Here is a 26299-nt window from a genome sequence, read left to right as displayed (position 1 = left end):
CTCTCTCTCTCTAACAGTATAGTGTCTCTCTCTCTAACAGTATAGTGTCTCTCTCTCTAACAGTATAGTGTCTCTCTCTCTAACAGTATAGTGTCTCTCTCTCTAACAGTATAGTGTCTCTCTCTCTAACAGTATAGTGTCTCTCTCTCTAACAGTATAGTGTCTCTCTCTCTCTAACAGTATAGTGTCTCTCTCTCTCTAACAGTATAGTGTCTCTCTCTCTCTAACAGTATAGTGTCTCTCTCTCTAACAGTATAGTGTCTCTCTCTCTCTAACAGTATAGTGTCTCTCTCTCTAACAGTATAGTGTCTCTCTCTCTAACAGTATAGTGTCTCTCTCTAACAGTATAGTGTCTCTCTCTCTAACAGTATAGTGTCTCTCTCTCTCTAACAGTATAGTGTCTCTCTCTCTAACAGTATAGTGTCTCTCTCTCTAACAGTATAGTGTCTCTCTCTCTAACAGTATAGTGTCTCTCTCTCTCTAACAGTATAGTGTCTCTCTCTCTAACAGTATAGTGTCTCTCTCTCTAACAGTATAGTGTCTCTCTCTCTCTAACAGTATAGTGTCTCTCTCTCTAACAGTATAGTGTCTCTCTCTCTCTAACAGTATAGTGTCTCTCTCTCTAACAGTATAGTGTCTCTCTCTCTCTAACAGTATAGTGTCTCTCTCTCTAACAGTATAGTGTCTCTCTCTCTCTAACAGTATAGTGTCTCTCTCTCTAACAGTATAGTGTCCTCTCTCTCTAACAGTATAGTGTCTCTCTCTCTAACAGTATAGTGTCTCTCTCTCTCTAACAGTATAGTGTCTCTCTCTCTAACAGTATAGTGTCTCTCTCTCTCTAACAGTATAGTGTCTCTCTCTCTAACAGTATAGTGTCTCTCTCTCTCTAACAGTATAGTGTCTCTCTCTAACAGTATAGTGTCTCTCTCTCTAACAGTATAGTGTCTCTCTCTCTCTCTAACAGTATAGTGTCTCTCTCTCTCTAACAGTATAGTGTCTCTCTCTCTAACAGTATAGTGTCTCTCTCTCTAACAGTATAGTGTCTCTCTCTAACAGTATAGTGTCTCTCTCTCTAACAGTATAGTGTCTCTCTCTCTCTAACAGTATAGTGTCTCTCTCTAACAGTATAGTGTCTCTCTCTCTCTCTAACAGTATAGTGTCTCTCTCTCTAACAGTATAGTGTCTCTCTCTCTCTAACAGTATAGTGTCTCTCTCTCTCTAACAGTATAGTGTCTCTCTCTCTAACAGTATAGTGTCTCTCTCTCTAACAGTATAGTGTCTCTCTCTCTAACAGTATAGTGTCTCTCTCTAACAGTATAGTGTCTCTCTCTCTAACAGTATAGTGTCTCTCTCTCTAACAGTATAGTCTCTCTCTCTAACAGTATAGTGTCTCTCTCTCTAACAGTATAGTGTCTCTCTCTCTAACAGTATAGTGTCTCTCTCTCTAACAGTATAGTGTCTCTCTCTCTAACAGTATAGTGTCTCTCTCTCTCTAACAGTATAGTGTCTCTCTCTCTCTAACAGTATAGTGTCTCTCTCTCTAACAGTATAGTGTCTCTCTCTCTAACAGTATAGTGTCTCTCTCTCTAACAGTATAGTGTCTCTCTCTCTCTAACAGTATAGGTCTCTCTCTCTAACAGTATAGTGTCTCTCTCTCTAACAGTATAGTGTCTCTCTCTCTAACAGTATAGTGTCTCTCTCTCTCTAACAGTATAGTGTCTCTCTCTCTCTAACAGTATAGTGTCTCTCTCTCTAACAGTATAGTGTCTCTCTCTCTAACAGTATAGTGTCTCTCTCTCTAACAGTATAGTGTCTCTCTCTCTCTAACAGTATAGTGTCTCTCTCTCTAACAGTATAGTGTCTCTCTCTCTAACAGTATAGTGTCTCTCTCTCTAACAGTATAGTGTCTCTCTCTCTAACAGTATAGTGTCTCTCTCTCTAACAGTATAGTGTCTCTCTCTCTCTAACAGTATAGTGTCTCTCTCTCTAACAGTATAGTGTCTCTCTCTCTAACAGTATAGTGTCTCTCTCTCTCTAACAGTATAGTGTCTCTCTCTCTCTAACAGTATAGTGTCTCTCTCTCTAACAGTATAGTGTCTCTCTCTCTAACAGTATAGTGTCTCTCTCTCTAACAGTATAGTGTCTCTCTCTCTAACAGTATAGTGTCTCTCTCTCTCTAACAGTATAGGTCTCTCTCTCTAACAGTATAGTGTCTCTCTCTCTAACAGTATAGTGTCTCTCTCTCTCTAACAGTATAGTGTCTCTCTCTCTCTAACAGTATAGTGTCTCTCTCTCTCTAACAGTATAGTGTCTCTCTCTCTAACAGTATAGTGTCTCTCTCTCTAACAGTATAGTGTCTCTCTCTCTAACAGTATAGTGTCTCTCTCTCTCTAACAGTATAGTGTCTCTCTCTCTAACAGTATAGTGTCTCTCTCTCTAACAGTATAGTGTCTCTCTCTCTAACAGTATAGTGTCTCTCTCTCTAACAGTATAGTGTCTCTCTCTCTAACAGTATAGTGTCTCTCTCTCTCTAACAGTATAGTGTCTCTCTCTCTAACAGTATAGTGTCTCTCTCTCTAACAGTATAGTGTCTCTCTCTCTCTAACAGTATAGTGTCTCTCTCTCTCTAACAGTATAGTGTCTCTCTCTCTAACAGTATAGTGTCTCTCTCTCTAACAGTATAGTGTCTCTCTCTCTAACAGTATAGTGTCTCTCTCTCTCTAACAGTATAGTGTCTCTCTCTCTAACAGTATAGTGTCTCTCTCTCTAACAGTATAGTGTCTCTCTCTCTCTAACAGTATAGTGTCTCTCTCTCTAACAGTATAGTGTCTTTCTCTCTAACAGTATAGTGTCTCTCTCTCTAACAGTATAGTGTCTCTCTCTAACAGTATAGTGTCTCTCTCTCTAACAGTATAGTGTCTCTCTCTCTCTAACAGTATAGTGTCTCTCTCTCTCTAACAGTATAGTGTCTCTCTCTCTAACAGTATAGTGTCTCTCTCTCTAACAGTATAGTGTCTCTCTCTCTCTAACAGTATAGTGTCTCTCTCTCTAACAGTATAGTGTCTCTCTCTCTAACAGTATAGTGTCTCTCTCTCTAACAGTATAGTGTCTCTCTCTAACAGTATAGTGTCTCTCTCTCTAACAGTATAGTGTCTCTCTCTCTCTCTAACAGTATAGTGTCTCTCTCTCTAACAGTATAGTGTCTCTCTCTAACAGTATAGTGTCTCTCTCTCTAACAGTATAGTCTCTCTCTCTAACAGTATAGTGTCTCTCTCTCTAACAGTATAGTGTCTCTCTAACAGTATAGTGTCTCTCTCTCTCTAACAGTATAGTGTCTCTCTCTCTCTAACAGTATAGTGTCTCTCTCTCTCTAACAGTATAGTGTCTCTCTCTCTAACAGTATAGTGTCTCTCTCTCTAGCAGTATAGTCTCTCTCTCTCTAACAGTATAGTGTCTCTCTCTCTAACAGTATAGTGTCTCTCTCTCTAACAGTATAGTGTCTCTCTCTCTCTAACAGTATAGTGTCTCTCTCTCTAACAGTATAGTGTCTCTCTCTCTAACAGTATAGTGTCTCTCTAACAGTATAGTGTCTCTTTCTCTCTAACAGTATAGTGTCTCTCTCTCTAACAGTATAGTGTCTCTCTCTCTCTAACAGTATAGTGTCTCTCTCTCTAACAGTATAGTGTCTCTCTCTAACAGTATAGTGTCTCTCTCTCTCTAACAGTATAGTGTCTCTCTCTCTAACAGTATAGTCTCTCTCTCTCTAACAGTATAGTGTCTCTCTCTCTCTAACAGTATAGTGTCTCTCTCTCTCTAACAGTATAGTGTCTCTCTCTAACAGTATAGTGTCTCTCTCTCTCTAACAGTATAGTGTCTCTCTCTCTAACAGTATAGTGTCTCTCTCTCTCTCTCTAACAGTATAGTATCTCTCTCTCTAACAGTATAGTGTCTCTCTCTCTAACAGTATAGTGTCTCTCTCTAACAGTATAGTGTCTCTCTCTCTCTCTAACAGTATAGTGTCTCTCTCTCTCTCTAACAGTATAGTGTCTCTCTCTCTCTAACAGTATAGTGTCTCTCTCTAACAGTATAGTGTCTCTCTCTCTCTCTAACAGTATAGTGTCTCTCTCTCTCTAACAGTATAGTGTCTCTCTCTCTAACAGTATAGTGTCTCTCTCTCTAACAGTATAGTCTCTCTCTCTCTAACAGTATAGTGTCTCTCTCTAACAGTATAGTGTCTCTCTCTCTCTAACAGTATAGTGTCTCTCTCTCTAACAGTATAGTGTCTCTCTCTCTAACAGTATAGTGTCTCTCTCTCTAACAGTATAGTGTCTCTCTCTCTCTAACAGTATAGTGTCTCTCTTTGTATGTAATGATAAACAATGTCATAGTAATGGGCGGATGTTATATTATTTCAAGATAATAAAGTAGCTATAATGAGTCAATAGATAAAAAGCAGTAATGGCATGTAGGTTACTCACCCTACTCATGTACAGTAGGCATCCACACTACACAGCATTTATAGACATTAATAAACTTCATGGTTCATCTCCTACTCTGGGTATTCAGTAGGTGGTGTCAAAGAGGCAACTACCCATGTGACCTGAGGATACTAGTAAAACATTTTGAAATATTCAATTGCAAATAGAATCAATTGTAGATTATTTTGGTAAATTAATCGTTTAGATTAATCGACTAATCGATAAAATAATCAACAGATTAATCGATAACAAAATAATCATTAGTGACAGCCCTAGTACAGACACTGCCAGGGTTAGGGGTTCCATTCCCTGTCTAGCTCAATTTGTAGAGCAAGGCACTAAGACTGCAGGCGTTAGGAGTTCAATTCCCTGTGTAGCTCAATGGGTAGAGCAAGACACTAACGCTGCCAGGGTTAGGGGTTCGATTCCCACTTGGGTAACCCATGCTAAAGAATATATGCGCTCATGGTACTGTAATGAATGGTACTTTGAATTAAAAGCGTCCTCCATACTGTGTTTACTTATGTGACGTCCCCTTCCTTCTGTCTGTACGCAGGGTGTCCCCCCTGCAGAAGTCTGAGATCGTGGACATGGTGAAGAAACACGTGAAAGCCATCACGCTGGCCATCGGCGACGGAGCCAACGACGTGGGCATGATCCAGACCGCCCATGTCGGAGTGGGCATCAGCGGCAACGAGGGCATGCAGGCCACCAACTCCTCCGACTACTCCATAGCACAGGTGAGACACGCTAACACACACCTGGAGCTACATGCTAACACACACCTGGAGCTACATGCTAACACACACCAGGAGCTACATGCTAACACACACCAGGAGCTACATGCTAACACACACCAGGAGCTACATGCTAACACACACCTGGAGCTACATGCTAACACACACCTGGAGCTACATGCTAACACACACCTGGAGCTACACGCTAACACACACCTGGAGCTACACGCTAACACACCTGGAGCTACATGCTAACACACACCTGGAGCTACATGCTAACACACACCTGGAGCTACACGCTAACACACACCTGGAGCTACACGCTAACACACACCTGGAGCTACATGCTAACACACACCTGTAGCTACATGCTAACACACACCTGGAGCTACATGCTAACACACACCTGGAGCTACATGCTAACACACACCTGGAGGTACGACATAGCACAGGTGAGACACGCTAACACACACCTGGAGCTACATGCTAACACACCTGGAGCTACACGCTAACACACACTTGGAGCTACATGCTAACACACACCTGGAGCTACATGCTAACACACACCTGGAGCTACACGCTAACACACTTGGAGCTACATGCTAACACACACCTGGAGGTACTCCATAGCACAGGTGAGACACGCTAACACACATCGGGCGTACGTAGGCTTGGGTTCTGTTACAGTCACCAGGGACATTCTGGATCAAATGTTCACCTCCGGTTGTAGTTATGGTGGAGCGTGAGGTCTCCAGTAAGGTTACGGTAAGAGTTAGGTTTATAAACAGTAAGGTTAAGGTTAGGATTAAGGCGAGAGTTAGGTTCATGTAAGAGTTAGGTTTATACACAGTAAGGTTAGGGTTAAGGTTAGAGTTAAATGGTAAACGGCTGCATTTATATAGCGCTTTTATCCAAAGCGCTTTACAATTTGTTCCTCATATTTTACATTCACTCACACATTCACACACTGACGGCGGAGGAGGCCATGCAAGGTGCCAACCTGCTCATCGGGAGCAATTAGGGGTTAAGTGTCTTGCTCAAGGACACTTCGACACGCTGCCCGGGAGGAACGGGAATCGAACCGGGAACCTCCGGATTACAAGACGACTGCTCTACCTCCCGAGCCACTGTCGCCCGTTAGGTTTATTATTTTTTTTTTTTGCTCTTTTTCCCCCTCCTTTTTCCTCCGTTTTTCTCCCATCCCAATGTTAGTCGTTATGCCAATTCCCAATCCCCTTCCTGGTCGCTGCGCACCTACCCCCTACAGTCGGTCTGGGAGAGTGGAGGCTATCACATGCCTCCTCCGATACATGTGTAGCCAATCAACCGCTTCTTTTCACCTGGCAGCTCGGTGAAACTCCTTTCCTCGCTGAGCAGGCGCCCCCACCGAACTGTAGTAGTCGCTGTTTACAACGACCAGAAACCCACCCACCGGCTTTCCCACCCTCTAACACTGCCAATTGTGTTAGTACGACGGCCGGCCAAGCCGGAAGCAACGCAGAGAGCTGGGCTCGATACCAGTATCTCCTGCGTTGGTGGCGAGCACCTTGCCCACTGCGCCACCCAGCCGCCCGCCCATTAGGTTTATAAACATTAAGGTTATTATGGTCAGGGTTGAGGTGAGTGTTAGGTTTATAAACAGTAAGGTTAGGGTTAAGGTAAGGGTTAGGTTTATAAACGGTAAGGTAAGGGTTAGGTTTATAGGTAGGAAACGTATTCAGCGTGTAGATTACAGAACAGCAATGGAAAAATGTTGTCTGTTTGGCTGGAAATGTGAATTTAAACAAAAGCGAGTTGTTTACAAGGAAAACTCAGTTACTGCTTTACTTTTAGAATTTATTGTCAGAACATGAACACACACACACACACAGACACACACACACATACACACAATACAGGCATGCACCAGTGCAGTACAGTTATACACATACGCTGTCACACGCAATTCATAATACACAACAGAGGCATGTAGTGGTACATGTACATAAAAGATAACCCTGGACATCTGCAAATTACATTACACACAACATAACACACACTACACAACAGACACACACAAACACGCACACCCACTGAGGGCAGCGGTAGCATCCGTTCTAGAGCTTATTTGTAAGCTGGTAGCACTCCTGAGTTAATGGTTAGCATGTGTTACTATAGGGAGGAGTGGGGGGGAGAGGGGAGGAGGAGTGGGGAGGAGGAGAGGAGTGGGGAGGGGAGGAGGAGTGGGGAGGGGAGGAGGAGTGGGGAGGGGAGGAGGAGTGGGGAGGAGAGGAGAGCGGCGGGGGTGAGAGGAGAGAAGAGGGAGGGTGAGGTCCATTTTAGAAAGACCGCCTTCAGCAAAAAATGTCTATCGATAAAGGGAAGTGGAACATGGAACAGCCTTCCGGTTCCCTTAAGGGAATGTACCACCCTGTCCACCTTTAGGGGCCAACTCAGGAAATGGCTGTTAGACAGCCAAATATGCACTCATTAGGGATGTTAGTGATGTTGTACTGACTGAATGTCATGTTAGTGTGGTCATGTCAGTGATGTCAATTTTTATGAATGAACGTTGTATGGTCCGTTTTGTGTTTGTTTTATGTTAGGACTACGGGTGGAAATTAGCCCTGTGCTATTCCCGGCATATTTACATCCTTATCATGCTGTGATGTTATGCATACACTCATGTAAATGATGTTCCTTAATTTTCATTGTCCTTAATAAACAAATCTTAATCTTAGAGGAGATGAGAGGAGGGGTAGGGGAGGAGAGGGTAGGAGGAGGGGAGAAGGTAGGGAGGATGAGAGGAGAGGGAAATGAGGGAAGGGGGAGAGGGGAGGGGGGTATGATGAGTGGAGAAGGTAGGCAGAGGAAAGGAAGATGAGAGGAGGGGGAGGGAAGGAGAGGGGAGAGTAGGAGGAGAGGAGAAGGTAGGGAGAGGAGAGGAGAAGGTACAGAGAGGAGAGGAGAAGGTACAGAGAGGAGAGGAGAAGGTACGGAGAGGAGAGGAGAAGGTACGGAGAGGAGAGGAGAAGGTACATAGAGGAGAGGAGAAGGTAGGGAGAGGAGAGGAGAAGGTAGGGAGAGGAGAGGAGAAGGTACGGAGAGGAGAGGAGAAGGTACGGAGAGGAGAGGAGAAGGTACATAGAGGAGAGGAGAAGGTAGGGAGAGGAGAGGAGAAGGTACATAGAGGAGAGTAGAAGGTAGGGAGAGGAGAGGAGAAGGTAGGGAGAGGAGAGGAGAAGGTACGGAGAGGAGAGGAGAAGGTACATAGAGGAGAGGAGAAGGTAGGGAGAGGAGAGGAGAAGGTAGGGAGAGGAGAGGAGAAGGTAGGGAGAGGAGAGGAGAAGGTAGGGAGAGGAGAGGAGAAGGTAGGGAGAGGAGAGGAGAGGAGAAGGTAGGGAGAGGAGAGTAGAAGGTAGGGAGAGGAGACGAGAAGGTACGGAGAGGAGAGGAGAAGGTACATAGAGGAGAGGAGAAGGTAGGGAGAGGAGACGAGAAGGTACGGAGAGGAGAGGAGAAGGTAGGGAGAGGAGAGGAGAAGGTAGGGAGAGGAGAGGAGAAGGTACATAGAGGAGAGGAGAAGGTAGGGAGAGGAGAGGAGAAGGTAGGGAGAGGAGAGGAGAAGGTAGGGAGAGGAGAGGAGAAGGTACATAGAGGAGAGGAGAAGGTACATAGAGGAGAGGAGAAGGTAGGGAGAGGAGAGGAGAAGGTAGGGAGAGGAGAGGAGAAGGTAGGGAGAGGAGACGAGAAGGTAGGGAGAGGAGAGGAGGAGGTACGGAGAGGAGAGGAGAAGGTAGGGAGAGGAGACGAGAAGGTAGGGAGAGGAGAGGAGAGGAGAAGGTAGGGAGAGGAGAGGAGAAGGTAGGGAGAGGAGAGGAGAAGGTACATAGAGGAGAGGAGAAGGTAGGGAGAGGAGAGGAGAAGGTAGGGAGAGGAGAGGAGAAGGTACATAGAGGAGAGGAGAAGGTAGGGAGAGGAGAGGAGAAGGTAGGGAGAGGAGAGGAGAAGGTAGGGAGAGGAGAGGAGAAGGTAGGGAGAGGAGAGGAGAAGGTACGGAGAGGAGAGGAGAAGGTAGGGAGAGGAGAGGAGAAGGTAGGGAGAGGAGAGGAGAAGGTAGGGAGAGGAAAGGAGAAGGTAGGGAGAGGAGAGGAGAAGGTATGGAGAGGAGAGGAGAAGGTAGGGAGAGGAGAGGAGAAGGTAGGGAGAGGAGAGTAGAAGGTAGGGAGAGGAGAGAAGAAGGTAGGGAGAGGAGAGGAGAAGGTACGGAGAGGAGAGGAGAAGGTAGGGAGAGGAGAGGATAAGGTAGGGAGAGGAGAGGAGAAGGTAGGGAGAGGAGAGGAGAAGGTAGGGAGAGGAGAGGAGAAGGTATGGAGAGGAGAGGAGAAGGTAGGGAGAGGAGAGTAGAAGGTAGGGAGAGGAGAGGAGAAGGTAGGGAGAGGAGAGGAGAAGGTACGGAGAGGAGAGGAGAAGGTAGGGAGAGGAGAGGAGAAGGTAGGGAGAGGAGAGGAGAAGGTAGGGAGAGGAGAAGGTAGGGAGAGGAGAGGAGAAGGTAGGGAGAGGAGAGGAGAAGGTACGGAGAGGAGAGGAGAAGGTAGGGAGAGGAGAGGAGAAGGTAGGGAGAGGAGAGGATAAGGTAGGGAGAGGAGAGGAGAAGGTAGGAAGAGGAGAGTAGAAGGTAGGGAGAGGAGAGGAGAAGGTAGGGAGAGTAGAGGAGAAGGTAGGGAGAGGAGAGGAGAAGGTAGGGAGAGGAGAGGAGAAGGTAGGGAGCAGAGAGGAGAAGGTAGGGAGAGGAGAGTAGAAGGTAGGGAGAGAAGAGGAGAAGGTAGGGAGAGTAGAGGAGAAGGTAGGGAGAGGAGAGGAGAAGGTAGGGAGAGAAGAGGAGAGGAGAAGGTAGGGAGAGGAGAAGGTAAGGAGAGGAGAGGAGGGGAGTTTTTCGGTCCCGATACCTGGGTATCGGCCGATCCTGAGTACCGATTTGATCAATTACTTTTAATGAACAGATAGGAGAGGGAGAAGGAGATCAGTCACAAAGGAGCTGTTGAGACAGAAACCTTCTCTTTCTGAGCTCTTTGGTCGCTTTAGTCCAACCCTGGTTTGTTTCCTTGGATAGTCGGGTTGGTTTAGGGAGGTGTGTGAAAGCAAACCCAGACCAAAGGCAGGAAAAGACTCGGTAGTACCGACGTGATTAGGTCGATACCCTTAAAAGTACCGGATTCGGTACCCATCCCTAACCCTCGTATAAATAAACAAATTAGGCATATATATATAGAGTATACAAAAAGATGTGAATAAATTAATGAATGCTCTGGTTACAATAATACACTCAGAGATGTGCAGTTATCGATAAAACAATGCACTCTGCTGTGTCAAAGCCCCACGTTGTGCATTATGTTTCTATAAATAAATATAATATGTATCATGATACACAGAATAATTATCCTTCACTTATATCAGTTGTCTGTTATTCTTTGCTCCCCCAAATATTCCTCTGCATATAATCCAGAAATTCTCTATCACAGGGGTCGGTCTCTCTCTCTCATTTTCTTTCTCCTTTCTACCATTTCTGAAAGGCGCTATATAAAATGAAGTTACTTCTACTTCTGGACTTGAACTTTGTGCTGCACTGTATCCATGTCCCCAACTTGTCTCACTGTTCTGTCCTGTCTTGCACTTTACTTATAATTATTTATTTACTGTTGTATTGTTCTAATTGTGAAAAAAGCATGCACTGTAAACCAGGGTTTCCGTTAGAAAAAATTGTTGCCGGTCTCCGTGACCTGCAAGATTTCAATCTACCGGACAAATGAGATTAATTCCGGTCATAGTTTATTGAGCTTTAAAACAATTGATATAGGCTATATAAAGAATGTCATCCTCAAGGCATGTAGATTTATAATATTATTACTTAAAACGAGGCTACTTTTGCGTATAGTCATTAATATATTCCAAATAAAATAAGTCCCTCGATACTCCGTGCTGCTGCTGACTTGAAATAAAATAGACCGCGTATGTGGGCAGTCGGTCCGACACTAAACAGCAGTCTGTTATAATCACATTTTTATGAGCTAACGAATTCCGTTATATTGGACATTTGTATTAATTATATCAAGCGAAGAACTGAGAAATTTTGCAGAGAGAGGCGGCAACATTATCGTGGGTTTGCGTGATGTATATCTTCACCTCCCAACGACTTGGTGCTGGTCATAATGTCCGGTGAAAACAACTCCCTCCAAGCACAACTTGACCACCCGAACCGTACCAAAACAGGCCAAAATTAAATAGCCCATGCGACGAACGATTCATTACATTCGTTTCATCGTTGCTCCACCAAGCAGCCGGTCCAACAATGAAAGCTGTTATCAGCGCGAGCCGGCCGCAGTTAGTTTGCAAGAAGCATCCAGCTGCAGACCCGCAGAGCAGCTTTCCAGGTCTGGGGACCGCACTGTGCCAGCAAAGCTGGTGGGTTCTGTGGGTCTGCAGCTGCATGCCTTCCGCAAATCCAGCAGCAAGCTCTCGCTGAGCGAAGCAACGACAACAAACTCAATGATTGTTTCGTTCATCGCATAGGCCACCCAACTCCAGCCCATCCAAATACAATTCAAATAATCAAACTGTGCCCAGAGGGAACTATTTTCACCGGACACTATGACCGGAGAGATTAAATATGTCGGACTTCAACAGATTTTGCCAGTCAAATACCGGTAATTACCGGCTAACGGAAACGCTGCTGTAAACATCGAATCACGTTCCATTTGTACTGCAATATGGTGAATAAAGTCATCTGAATCTGAATCTCTCTCTCTCTCTCTCTCTCTCTCTCTCTCTCTCTCTCTCTCTCTCTCTCTCTCTCTCTCTCTCTCTCTCTCTCTCTCTCTCTCTCTCTCTCTCTCTCTCTCTCTCTCTCTCTCTCTCTCTCTCTCTCTCTCTCTCTCTCTCTCTCTCTCTCTCTCTCTCTCTCTCTCTCTTGATTGGTAGTTCTCCTACCTGGAGAAGCTGCTATTGGTCCACGGGGCGTGGAGTTACAACCGTGTCACCAAGTGCATCCTCTACTGCTTCTATAAGAATGTGGTTCTCTACATTATAGAGGTAAGACACCTCACAACCAACCACACACACACACACACACACACACACACACACACACACACACACGCACACGCACGCACGCGCGCGCGCGCACACACACACACGCACACACAGCTTCTATAAGAAGGTGGTTCTCTACATTATAGAGGTAAGTCTGGTCTCCAAACTACATTTGCCACAAAAACACATGGAAGAAGTAACACATTTGTTCTGGTCAGAGGGCAGTGCTCAGATGCTCTTGAAAAGAGCAGGATCCGTTGTGACAAATAATTTAGTTCTATTCAGATGTGGATTTATTTTCTTTTTTTTGTTGATAATTTAATTTTTATTTTCTTTCTTTTCTTTTACATGGAACATAAAACATGAACACACAATACAATAATAATACTAATAAACAGGACTTCACAGGACAATAATAGTAATAACAATAATGACAATAGAAATGACAATAGAAATAACAAAAATTATAAATACAGAACATAAAAAAACAAAATCTAATTATATGATCACAGACACCACAAAATAAATTTTCTCCCCCACTACCCCCCCCCCCCCCCACCCCCACCCGGACTCCCAGACCCCCCAGGACCAACACCAGATGTGGATTTCTTTTATAGTTTAATTATGCAAAAGTATGAGAATAACAGAGCAGTTGATGCAGGAAAAATATAAGACAGCAGAATATATTCTCGAGTCAATGAGTAATTCTAAGATAGATAGATAGATAGATAGATTTCTTTACAATTCCCTTTTTATAATGTCTAAGCTCACGAATGAATAACAAGTAATAACAGAAACAATTAATAACAACTAATAACAGAGACACAGCAGGGTCATCGATCATTGCAATAGGCTGAACAGTTTCATAATTGTCTTGATTCTGTTTCAGACAAAACTCTTTTTCAAGTCAGTTTCTTCATTCTGTTTGTGGTCCCTCACTAGTGCAAAGTCATTGTAACTCAACCACAGCAGAATTCTCTCTCTCTCTCTCTCTCTCTCTCTCTCTCTCTCTCTCTCTCTCTCTCTCTCTCTCTTTCTCTTTCTCTCTCTCTCTCTCGCTCTCTCTCTCTCTCTCTCTCTCTCTGTCTCTGTCTCTCATCTTGCGTTCTCATCAGCCAATCTCTCGGGTCACGTCTCGAACAATTCACACATTGAAATCAAGTGCCGATGTGCACACACCGAACAACTGATCTGGGGCTTTTCGTCGGCGAGTGGAAAATTAGGGCCATAATCATGTAGTCTGAACTCTGCATCACACGCTAACACTCACTCACTCACTCACTAAATCACACGAACACGTGACAGGCAGAAGTGCCCTGCTTTTTGGATCAATCGTAAAACCTGAGGCGAGAAAAAAACATTTTGCAACGGTATGCAAGTGTGGAGAAATCCCTTTTGTTTGTCCCAAAACAATAGCTTAAATTTCACACCTTGGGGAGAGCCAAGCATCCACCCCTCTCTACTCTTAAGCCCTAGCCATATGTGACTCGCCGTGACCAAACCCGATTTGATCCGCAAAGGGGGAGGTGCTCTGAAATGAAGAAAATGTCTTGCTGTTTAGAAAATCCTAAAAATCGATATCTTGATTTTTTTTACATATTTGAATTGTCATTGATGTGTTCCCTTATTTGCCCTTAGTTGCAAACTTAAATACAACTTGTAAATGAGGTAATTATTGTTATAATAGTTCCACAAATTTTCTTCCAAGTGAGGAGAAAAAACTACACGCGCGGGCTGTGGGGCCTGTCCACAGGGGTTAAGTACTGTACTTAATAGGTGTTAACACACAGACGTCATTAGCTTTAGAATAACACACTATTAATACACTATCTTAATGTTATAAGTTCAGATGATTTATAAGCAACGTAACGCAGTGTCTAAAAAAAAGATTAAAAAAAAGAGGCCTTTACGGCCTTTATAAAACGTGTGTTTTAACTTAATTAAAAACCATTAAAACACAGTTCGAATTTTATGAGCGAACGAATTTCGGTAGGGTGCATTTTTTCCAACCTAATGGCTAAAAGTAAATTAATTTAATACGGAAACGGAGTGATAAAAAATGGCTTTTTCATCGGCTTTTTCATTATTGTGGGGGCCCTGATGTAAACTGCTCTGCGGCGCGATGAGGGCGCGTTAACCCTTTCACTGCCACACTACAGAAGCTTAGTAATGCTTCGCCTCAACTCCGTTTCTGGTAGAACTAGTGAGCGAATCTTTAATATTTTTTTTTGATTCATATTCAGAGGTAATTCGTCGAGATATTTATAATTGGTATTTAGCCAAAATAAATATTAGAAATATGGTGAAAAAAACTATTTATCCGTTTTTTTATCCGTCACTACCACACTACAGAAGGTTAACCTTTCACTACCACACTACAGAAGGTTAACCTAGTTGTTGTGTCTTTCACTACCACACTACATGTATTTACATCTAAATGCTTATTGGTCAGGCGGTGACGTCATTAAGTTGATGCCATTGATCGGTGAGTATTAAACACACTATTGAAGACGAGGCAGAGCCAGAAAATGATGGTGATGGTGGTGATGGTGACAAAACTAACGGATTTGAAGACGAGGCAGAGCCAGAATCTGATGATGGTGACAACACACCTAACGGATTTGGAGACAAGGTAGAACACGTAATGTGCGTTGTGGAAGTTGAATCTGACGAGAACCACGAACGCCAAATGGAAAGACTTTTGCGATTTACTTGTAAATGCGTCCAGGTTGATAAAGAAAATGACATTCTTAATCGGCGGTCATGTATCACAAAATTGGACCGTGATGAAGTTTACACAAGGCGTTTTGAGATAGCGGCTCTCGAAGAGGATCATAAAGACTTGATTATTATGGCGCAGCTCCAGGCTTTTGGTCGAAAGTCAGAATGGACTATCGGAAATAAATCGTTTTCCAAAAAAAGACAACGTGCTTACACAAACTATTTCTTCGGGGCGATACAAATCTGCCGTGAAGCTTTCCTCTTCATCCACGGGTAAGTTATTATTATTGTCTATTTAAAACTAATAGTACATCATGCCTATTTTTTTTAAATGATAATAAAATCTTGAAACTTGATTAGTCTTGTTTATTATCAGGGTCCCCCATTTTATTAAAACTAATTATAGTACATTATAGTAGAGTATAGTAGCATAGTATAGTATAAAGTACCGGTACTTGACAGGTACCGGTACTTGTGATGATGATGATGATTGATGATGATGATCTAACTATCTCTCTCTGTCTCCACAATCATGTAGACTGGGTGTGGTACAGACAGGTACCGGTACTTGTGATGATGATGATGATTGATGATGATGATCTAACTATCTCTCTCTGTCTCCACAATCATGTAGACTGGGTGTGGTACAGACAGGTACCGGTACTTGTGATGATGATGATTGATGATGATGATGATCTAACTTCTCTGTCTCTGTCTCCACAATCATGTAGACTGGGTGTGGTACAGACAGGTACCGGTACTTGTGATGATGATGATCTAACTATCTCTCTCTCTGTCTCCCCCCCCCCCCCCTCTTCTCTCCCAAGAATAGGTAAGGATCGCTTGATTGCAATAAGCAAACACATGTCAGAAAATGGCATGTGTCTTCGCACAAAAAAGCGATCACCACACAACAACAAGCATTGCATAAAATATGAAGATATCGAAAAAGTAGTTCAATTTGTGTTGAATTATGCAGAAGATCATGCTGTTCACCTCCCTGGACGCCAGGCACACCAAAAGAACTTTACCGGTCAGCTGTTACCATCTTGCGTCACGAAGGCATCTGTGTGGCGTTTATATACCAAGGCAATGCCAGTTGGTAGGTGTAAGCAAATCTTTGTCAAAGAAATAGGTCAAATAGGTCTTTGTCAAATAAAAACAAAGCTTGAAAATGAATGACATTGTGCTAACATGTGTTCTTATTAATCTTTCAGACCAGCGAGCAGTGGGCCTGTCCACATTTAAGTCCCTCTGGAGGCAATTACTGAGTCATATCAGAGCAATCAAACCAATGTCTGATCTTTGCTGGGTGTGTCAGAAGAACAATTATCTGGTTAGTGAACATCACAGTGTTATGAACTTTGAACTGCAACTTCTGTATGAAAAGTGTTATACAAATACAGTTTATTATTATTAATATTAATCATCATTTACTTAACTTTTTTTTTTCAGATTTTCAAAAGTGCCAATCTGCCAGAGGCTGAGAAGTCTGCAAAGCTGAAGCAGCAGGAACAACATCTGGCGCATGTAACCTCAGAGCGGGCTGCCTACAAGGGCATGCTTAAAGCCGCCAAGGAGATCGGTGATGGTCTTTCTCTGGGTGGTCATGTGCCACCGGCAAGCAAGCCCTTGACAATGCATTACAGTTTCGACTACGCTCAAAAGGTGACTACATACCAAGCCCTCTTTCACAACATCATGTTATAATTGTTATAACTACTGCATTGCTCCCTTTTTTTTCTTTCTAAAATCCTTATTCATTTATTGCAGGTGCACTACCCATCAGACCCCCTTCAACCAGGGCCCATGTACTTCTTGGCTCCACGCAAGTGCAGCATATTCGGTGTTTGCTGTGAGGCGATTCCACGGCAAGTCAACTATTTGGTGGATGAGGGGATGGAGTCCAGCAAAGGTAGCAACGCCGTCATAAGCTACCTGCACCACTTCTTCAAAGACCATGGTCTTGGGGAGACAGATGTTGACCTTCACTGTGACAACTGCAGTGGCCAAAACAAGAACAAGTACATGTTGTGGTACTTAGCGTGGCGAGCGCTACATGGTCTTCACCATCGTGTCAATCTCCACCTGCTGATTGTAGGCCACACAAAGTTTTCCCCGGACAGTTTCTTTGGGCTTCTCAAGCAGCGTTTCAGAAAGACCAAGGTGAACACTCTTGATGAGATTGCAGCAGTCGTAAGGGACAGCTCAGTGGCTGGAATCAACATACCACAGCTAGTGGGAAAGGAAGATGGCACTGTAATCGTGCAGTCCTACAACTGGCAGGAACATCTGGGGCCTTACTTCAAGCCACTGCCACAGATCAAGCAGTACCAGCACTTTAGGTGGGTGTGGTCACTGTGTGTTGTGTATTTACTGTAATTAATTATTCACACTTTAGTGCAAAGAATGTCATTGGTAAATGATACAAATGCATTGATATTGTTATGTGCCCTGTACTAACGTTTCACTTTATTATTGCAGCTTTGATTCCAAGGAACCTGGTGTGGTTGTGGCAAAGATGTCTATTGATGGCGCTGAAACCAGATTCCAGCTGCTCCGTGACGTCCGTGTCCTGCCGCCTATAGATGGACTTCCTGTGCTGCCACCACCGGGACTGGACTCTGCAAGACAACACTATCTGTTCCACAAGATCAGAGAGTTCTGTGATGAGGAAGCCCAGGACGTAACATGCCCGGCACCACCAGCCAAAATATCCAGCGGCGGTTCAAAAAGACCACGGTGATCATCTGGAGAGGCCATCAGAACATTGAACATTGACTTTAGCATGTCTATTTTTATCTCGTGTTATTTTAAATGCTAATAAAATCTTGAAACTTGATTTTGTCTCTTGTTTATTATCAGGGTCCCTTTCACTACCACACTACAGAAGGTTAACCCTTTCACTACCACACTACAGAAGGTTAACCTTTCACTACCACACTACAGAAGGTTAACCTTTCACTACCACACTACAGAAGGTTAACCCTTTCACTACCACACTACAGAAGGTTAACCTTTCACTACCAGACTACAGAAGGTTAACCTAGTTGTTGTGTCTTTCACTACCACACTACATGTATTTACATCTAAATGCTTCTGGAGAGGCCATCAGAACATTGAACATTGACTTTAGCATGTCTATTTTTATCTCGTGTTATTTTAAATGCTAATAAAATCTTGAAACTTGATTTTGTCTCTTGTTTATTATCAGGGTCCCTTTCACTACCACACTACAGAAGGTTAACCCTTTCACTACCACACTACAGAAGGTTAACCTTTCACTACCACACTACAGAAGGTTAACCTTTCACTACCACACTACAGAAGGTTAACCCTTTCACTACCACACTACAGAAGGTTAACCTTTCACTACCAGACTACAGAAGGTTAACCTAGTTGTTGTGTCTTTCACTACCACACTACATGTATTTACATCTAAATGCTTCTGGAGAGGCCATCAGAACATTGAACATTGACTTTAGCATGTCTATTTTTATCTCGTGTTATTTTAAATGCTAATAAAATCTTGAAACTTGATTAAGTTTCTTGTTTATTATCAGGGTCCCTTTCACTACCACTACCAGTCACCAGACTCATTTTAATAACAAAGAGCCTCAGACTGGAAAGCTGCCAGGTGTTAATTGCCCTAGAGAGAGGGGGGCCATGGATTACAATGACTTCTGGGTAGTGTTGTAGTTGTTTCACTATTGTCACTGAATAGCCTGCTCGTCTCTTGAAGGCTATTATCTCTGAATACGTTTTGTGATAATCACCATGAATCATAGGAAGTAGCTTGCAAAGTATCCCACCAAAATGTTCAAGTGATGGCTTATTTTGAAGGTATGAATCTGTACTTTCATAATATGTAAAAAAAAAAAAATGAATATCCCTCAACATGACCCTGAAGTCCATACCTGGGCACATATTTTCAGAACATTTGCCTAAAAGTACATACCCATGTAAATGGAGATTGCTCCACTTCTAAAAGGTCCATTTGCGTGTTCTTGGTATCTAGGGACATCTATGGACCTCAGGGAATGTATTCCCAGTGTCCGAGATATTGTGTCTGTTACTATGCTTGAGTCAATTGTAATGAACCGAAGGAGAATATAAACTATTATTATATTTTTCCTTTTTCATCCTTGACGGTGAATAACACCATGCTAACATTGACCAGACGTGAGAAACTGAGCTCATTCAGCACCTTCTTGAGATCAAGTCTACAAAAAGTCTAAGCAAATGAATAAAGGGCAGATGATTAAACAGAAGGTTTTGTAGATACAGTACTTAATTTTGGCCTATAAGCTGGCGGCTAGGTGGTGTAGTGGGCAAGGCACTCGCCACCAGTGTGGAGACGCTAGGATTCGCGTGTTCGAATCCAGCTCTCCACATTGTTTTTCAGTTTGGCTGGTCGTCCGCAGTAATACACATTGGCCGTATTACGGGGAGGGAAAACTGAAGGGTGGGGATCGAACGTTGTGAACAAGCGACTCCTACAAGACGGTTGGTGCGCCTGCGCAGTAGAATCAGGAAGTGTCGGGGGCAGCGTGAGCCTCCCACGCGTTACTCCTCGACACTGAGAGATCGAGCTGCGCAGGTGAAAAGATGCGACTGCTGTTACCTCAAGTACCGGAGGGGACTTGTGCTATGTATGACTTAGTCCACATTGCAGCCGGCTTGTGGGAGGCAAGAAACAGCGTTCGTGACAGGGGAGGGTTGAATTGGATGATACGAAATTGGGATGGGAGAAAAATATGGAAAAATGGGAGAAAAAGTGGATAAAAAAAAAAAAATTGGCCTATAAGCTTATCTTGCAGAGCATTAAATGCAATGGACCTGTCTCAAAACCCTGCCCTCTTTTCTTGATCCTCCAATCACAGCTGTCGCTTACCTCTGACTTCCTGGTACAAACAAAGTTTGTACGAGGAAGTCCGAGGTAAGCGACAGCTGTGATTGGAGGATCAAGAAAAGGGGCAGGGTTTGAGATAGGTCTATTACATAGACATGCAATTAGAAACATGTAATACATCATGTAGACATGCAATTAGAAACATGTAATACATCACATAGACATGCAATTAGAAACATGTACTACATCACATATACATGCAATTAGAAATGTCATCAATTTCAAGATCCTCCTCATCACCTACAAAGCGCTTCACTCCCTTGCCCCCCGGTACCTAGCGGACCTCCATCCCTACATTCGACCCCGGAGACTCCGGTCTCCTCTCCATCCCCACCACCAACATGCGGACTGTTGGTCCCAGAGCCTTCTCTGTGGCCGCACCCACCCTCTGGAACTCACTCCCTCCAAACATCCGTAGTGCTACATCCCTGCACTCTTTCAAATCCCAACTCAAAACCCACCTTTTCACCAAATTTGTAAATGACTCTGCCTGATTTCCCCTTTTTCTTTCGTTTTCTTTCTTTTCTTTCCTTTTGATTAATATTTTGTTGTTACGTTGTTCCCTGTCCCCCTTCCTTAGCTGTTAAACGCCTTGGGTCTCTTGAAAGGCGCTATATAAATTTAAGATATTATTATTATTATTATTATTATTATTATTATTATTATTATTATTATTATTATTATTATTATTATTATTATTATTATTATTATGTAATACATCACATAGACATGCAATTAGAAACCTGTAATACATCACGTGGACATGCAATTAGAAACATGTAATACATCACATAGACATGCAATTAGAAACCTGTAATACATCACATAGACATGCAATTAGAAACCTGTAATACATCACGTAGACATGCAATGAGAAACATGTAATACATCATGTAGACATGCAATTAGAAACATGTAATACATCACGTAGACATGCAATGAGAAACATGTAATACATCATGTAGACATGCAATTAGAAACATGTAATACATCACGTAGACATGCAATTAGAAACATGTAATACATCACGTAGACATGCAATGAGAAACATGTAATACATCATGTAGACATGCAATTAGAAACATGTAATACATCATGTAGACATGCAATTAGAAACATGTAATACATCACGTAGACATGCAATTAGAAACCTGTAATACATCATGTAGACATGCAATGCATAGCAAGCTCACACGGCACAGCACGGGTAGACACATACTTCCCAACCACCACAGAAGAGATCATATCAAAATAATGCAGATGTATTTGAAGGCCTTTGCTGCCTACCGGTTGAACTACTCCTTGAGATAAGATAAGATAAGATATTCCTTTATTGATTCCCTTGGGGAAATTCAGGCATCATAGCAGCATGGGGGAGGGGGGGTACAGGTAGTATAAGACATGGTACAGGTGACATAATTATAGTACAGTGTAGAAGTAAAAAATAAAATAGAATAAATAGGAGTAAATAGGGGGTAAAAAGTTGAGGGAGGTGGGAGCTGCTAAGAGAGTCTGCCACTCACCTCGGGGCCACTTCACGTAGACCCCGACATTCAGCCTGTACAACAGCTGCCACGACAGATTCCTATTCCACTCCAATGCATCACTGTCTAGGGAAAATAATGGCATTATAGAGAGAGAGTAACAGAGCCTACACAATGGATCAGTAACATTGTTGTCATAGTGAAGCCAGGAAAGCTATGCATTCTTCTCTACGGCTGTGGCGATACTACATAAGAAGCACTGGCTGACCATGACAGGAACGTCCCTGCACCGCTGCAGTGGGCCAGATAGGTTAACCCGAAGTTCAACAAGAGGAAGCTCGGGCTGCAGCTACCTAGGGGGCCATGTATGGGACATCTCCTCACCCTTCATCCAGACCCAGAAAAGGTGGCAGCAATTCAGTGTAACAGACACCCACTGATGTTAAATCTCTACAGAGATTCTCTGGGTTTTATTGGTGAATTATCTGGCACAATTCCTTCCTCATCTCTGTCATGTGTGTGAGCCCCTTCAACTCCTGACAGACAAGAATGTGGAGCGGGTGTGGCTACTACTACAGGACTCTGCTCTAGACACTGTGAAGCAACTGGTCACATTCCACCCAGTACTCAAATACTACAACCTGCACAATGAGCTCACGCTGCAATGTGATGCCACTGCCTTGGCGCAGCTCTGCTCCAAAATGGGCAACCTGTCACATTCGCCTCCAGAACTCTGAACCCTACAGAGCGGAGATATGCATATTATAAGGTAGTGTTATAATTTACTATCTACTGAAATATACAATATACATGAAAAATATATTCACAGTATTCACAGTGTCACATAAGGTGCAGTATGCATAAGGTAGTGTTATAATTTACTATCTACTGAAATATACATTATTCACAGTATCACAGTATCCACTGTGATACATCACAGTACATAGCGACCATAAACCCCTGGAAGTGAACTTCTAAAAACCCTCCCCCACAGCCCCAAAATGGCTACAGAATAGGCCTGTCCCAGACTATGAATTTGTATAGTCGACTTTGATCGGCCAAAATGTTCCGATAGTCGACTGGTAGTCGACTACCCCATTTGGGCTGTGGGGTGCTTAATGTCTGAAGGAGTCGACTGAAGGCTTCTTGTCCTCTGCGAAAGCATGCAATTAGTCCACTGATGGATACATCTTGATATTTGTCTAGTGCATAGGTGTTAAACTCATGGCCCGTGGGCCAAATGTGGCCCCCAAGAGCTTTTTCTTTTTTTTTAAACATTAATCTTGGGTTAAAAAATAGCGGCGTTAAAAGAATTGTGGGTTAATGCGTTAGTAAAGCTTTAACTTTGACAGCCTTAGTTATTACACATTCTTACACATACATGTATGTTGAACATCTGAGGTATTGATGAAGTAACAAAGGAAAAAAGCCAAAAGCACTTACTCCTCAGACATTCTTTGAGAATTTTACAGCCCAAAATACAAAAAAGATCCAGGCGGAATAGGTAACAAAGGGTTGAAGAAATATTGTCTGAACTGTCAGATGCAAACTGGCTGTGTGACATAACCGAGCATCTCAGGGACGCAAACAAGTCCCACCCAAAACTTGACCAATATAGTTGTGAACTGAGACAACCCTTATTTTGTTATTTTTGAGTACAGTTACAGTTGTGTGTTCATGCAGACACATAATAGCAATTTCATTACAAATTGAAAATGGGGGACCCTGATGTAAACAAGTCGAAAGTCTTTCTCTGGTCTGCATCCCTTTAACAATTGTGTGTATTGAGCTGTACTGTACTGTACCCATTCTGCAATCTGTTAATTAAAGTTAATTAAACTATCTTGGATGTATGGCCTCTGCAAGGTTGTGTGCAGCCATTTGTTTTTGTAACATCTGCTACATCTGTCCCACATGTTCTTTGCAGCTCAAAGTTGTTAGTTCTGCCCCTCTTGACTGTGACAAAAAGGTTTTGAACAAACTTAATGTCATAGCTTGTATTTGATGATATTCTTCTTTGTTATTTACTTGAATGGTTTGATCATTGATTGATGGAGTAATATGGGGTTCTGATAAACTAAAATTTTGTTTTTGTTAAAATAACATAAGCTAACATATATTTTTTCATATGTATAACTTGAATAAGTAATAAATACAGAAACAACATGTTTAACAATATGTAAATGAGTACGGTAGCTACATTTATTTTTCATTACATTAACATTTATACGGTCTTTGGCCCTTTGAGGGCAACCATAATGCTGATGTGGCCCTCTGTGAAAATGAGTTTGACACCCCTGGTCTAGTGTGTTCATTAGACGGGTGAAATCCTCTTTCAGTGCCTCTGTGCCCGTTTTCTTAGGCAGTTAGCCTCGCTGGTATGCGCGCCATTATCGTTAGCCACGCTTCTAGGCCTCTTTGCTTTTGGAAAGAATGATAATTCTATTTTGTTATAATAATATTATACTTTCATTTTTTGCATTCGACTAAGAGGTTGGCAGTCGACTACGTCTCCTTTGGATTGTTTAGTCGACTATCCGACTATTCGAGGTAGTGTTGTCAAAAATATCGAAAAATCTATACATATCGATTCTGAATATTTAAAACGGTTTCAATACTCATTTCCCGAAATATCGATATTTAATTATTCATAAAAAAATAAAGATTTTTTTTTTTGTATAAGGAAGTTGCATTGTTCATTTCAATAACTGTAATAGTACAGTAGTCCAGGGGTTCCCAAACTTTTCAGGCCAGGGCCCAGAAAATAAGGCGTCAGAGAGCCGCGGCCCAATGCACATCGTCAGGGTTTTTTTTTTTTTTTTTTTTTTGCCAGGCGACCGATTTTTTAAGCCAAATATCACTTCAATCCTATTAAGTTAGTTCAAGTTAGTTATTCATTTATATGTGCTATTTATGAAAGGGCTAACTTGTTGCAAAATAATAATGATAATAATAGCCTCATTAAAATACTATTGTTGCTTTGGTTGTTTTCAGCGTTTTATGTGCATAATCTGTTATTTAGTTTGAAATGTTCGTTGAAATAAGTAGATTTTTCGTTTTTGTTTATTTATTAAGTTAATATAAAACCATATAGTCACATTTTAGAATACAATATAATAGAATTTTAGAATACAACTAGAAACACTGTCCTGGCCTGCTTCTAAGTTCAGTGGCCTGACAATCATCTCGCGGCCCACCAGTGGCTGCTCGCGGCCCACCTTTGGGTCGCGACCCCGACTTTGGGAACCACTGCAGTAGTCCACACACACGCATGTGCATTCAGTTAAGTCGGAATATGACTGTAATACAAACAGTTCAGTTGTCAGGTACATGCAACACAGATTACAGTGTTGACATCTGTCTGCTTGAGAAAATACCATGTTCTTGCAATAAAAATGATTGAAGTGAGATGAACAGTTATTTTTACATGTGTTATCTAAAGATAAACAAATGGTTTTAAAAGTGTTATATTTATCTTCTCTTATAGTACCAGAGAGAAGCTGAGGAGAATCAACCAGCAACAAAAGCGAAATTTATAAAAAAAAAAAATTTACATTTTAAGGTTGGACCTTTTTCCCTGTGGTATCGAAAATGGTATCGAATATCGATACTTTTCAAGGTATCGTATCGAAGTTCGAAATTCCAGTATCGTGACAACACTAATTCGAGGTCAGCCCTGCTACAGAGAATGTTATTGCAACAATATAATTTGGGGAAGGACGTCCATGTGGCAGACTTCCTGTCCAGGACAGCACCGCCGAGCACACGGCACACTCAGATGCAAACACTAGCCACCATCCATGCCATGGGCCTCACTACAGGCCTCACTACAGGCCTCACTACAGGCCTAGACATCAACATGTTAACAGCTACGCTGGAGTCCATCAGAGCTGCCACACTGTGTTGTGCACCACATAACTACATATCAAAGGGAGGGCCCACAGCTACACAAAGAGTAACCCCATCACATCTGCTACACTAGCGGTAACCCCGCGGTAACCCCACAAAAGCAAAGAGGCATAGAAGAGTTAAATATTTATAATATTCTTTTTTTTTGGCCAATCAAAGTCCCTTAGTCGGGGACAGGCCTAGTATGAAGCCACTCAACTCCTCCTGCAATCAACAGTCATGTCTCGCCTCGACTACTGCAATGCACTGCTAGCTGGTCTACCGACTACCACCACCAAGCCACTTCAACTCATACAGAACGCAGCGGCCCGCCTGATCTCCAACCTACCAAAGTCAGTCCACATCACTCCACTTCTTGGAGAGCTGCACTGGCTTCCCATCGCAGCACAAATCCGCTTCAAGGTCCTTGACCTGGCATACAGCCCAGTGAAGGGAACGGCTCCCGCCTACCTTTGGTCAATGGTCTCTAACTACACACCCTTAAGACCCCTCTGCTATATATCTTCTGGCCACCTCAGACCCATTCCTATCAAAGAATCAAAGAGAAGCCGGCTATTCTCTGTCCCTGCTCCACAATGGTGGAATGAACTTCCCATCACAGTCAGCCGAAACCCACCCAATTTTCTGTCGTTGACTAAAAACCCACTTCTTCAATCAATATCTGAAATAAATAAAAACAACTAACCTTTGCTGTATTTTACTAGTATGCACTCTCTTACTAAGGAATCCACCTTGCCTATATTATTACCTACTATGATAATATGCACTCAAGTCGATGACATTCAAGTTTGACACTGTTTGACGAACAACTTACGCTTAGCTGCCAGAGTTGTACCCTTCCTGCTGACTTGTTGTACAGAACTTGTAAGTCACTTTGGATAAAAGCGTCAGCTAAATGACTAAATGTAAATGTATGGATTTGTTTGCACTTCCATGGAGGTCACTACCTCATAAATGTAGACTATTACTCCGACTACTGGGAACCGGATG

The 26299-nt window shown here is 42.7% G+C and overlaps 1 protein-coding gene and 1 long non-coding RNA gene across 2 annotated transcripts in view; both read left to right on the top strand.

Annotated features, from left to right (window-relative positions):
* Positions 1 to 5034: 5034 nt before the first annotated feature.
* The window catches only part of LOC311248473 (phospholipid-transporting ATPase IB-like), a gene marked incomplete at both ends in the record, with an annotated part of 46115 nt that continues 24850 nt past the window's right edge, over positions 5035 to 26299 (top strand). The window contains 2 exons of the mRNA XM_084339348.1: positions 5035 to 5218; positions 12173 to 12283. Coding sequence (XP_084195474.1) covers positions 5035 to 5218; positions 12173 to 12283 — 295 coding nt within the window. The remainder of the gene's footprint in view (positions 5219 to 12172; positions 12284 to 26299) is intronic.
* On the top strand, positions 15988 to 17009 carry LOC311248472. Its single transcript, XR_014620949.1, has 4 exons — positions 15988 to 16106; positions 16222 to 16340; positions 16460 to 16672; positions 16778 to 17009. It is a non-coding gene; the product is annotated as an uncharacterized lncRNA (long non-coding RNA).

This window comes from Notolepis coatsorum (assembly GCF_963971535.1).
Source record: "Notolepis coatsorum genome assembly, contig: SCAFFOLD_1335, whole genome shotgun sequence".
Classification (NCBI taxonomy): Eukaryota; Metazoa; Chordata; class Actinopteri; order Aulopiformes; family Paralepididae; genus Notolepis; species Notolepis coatsorum.
Note: the sequence above shows the minus strand (reverse complement) of the source record. Positions and strands in the feature narration are given on the sequence as shown.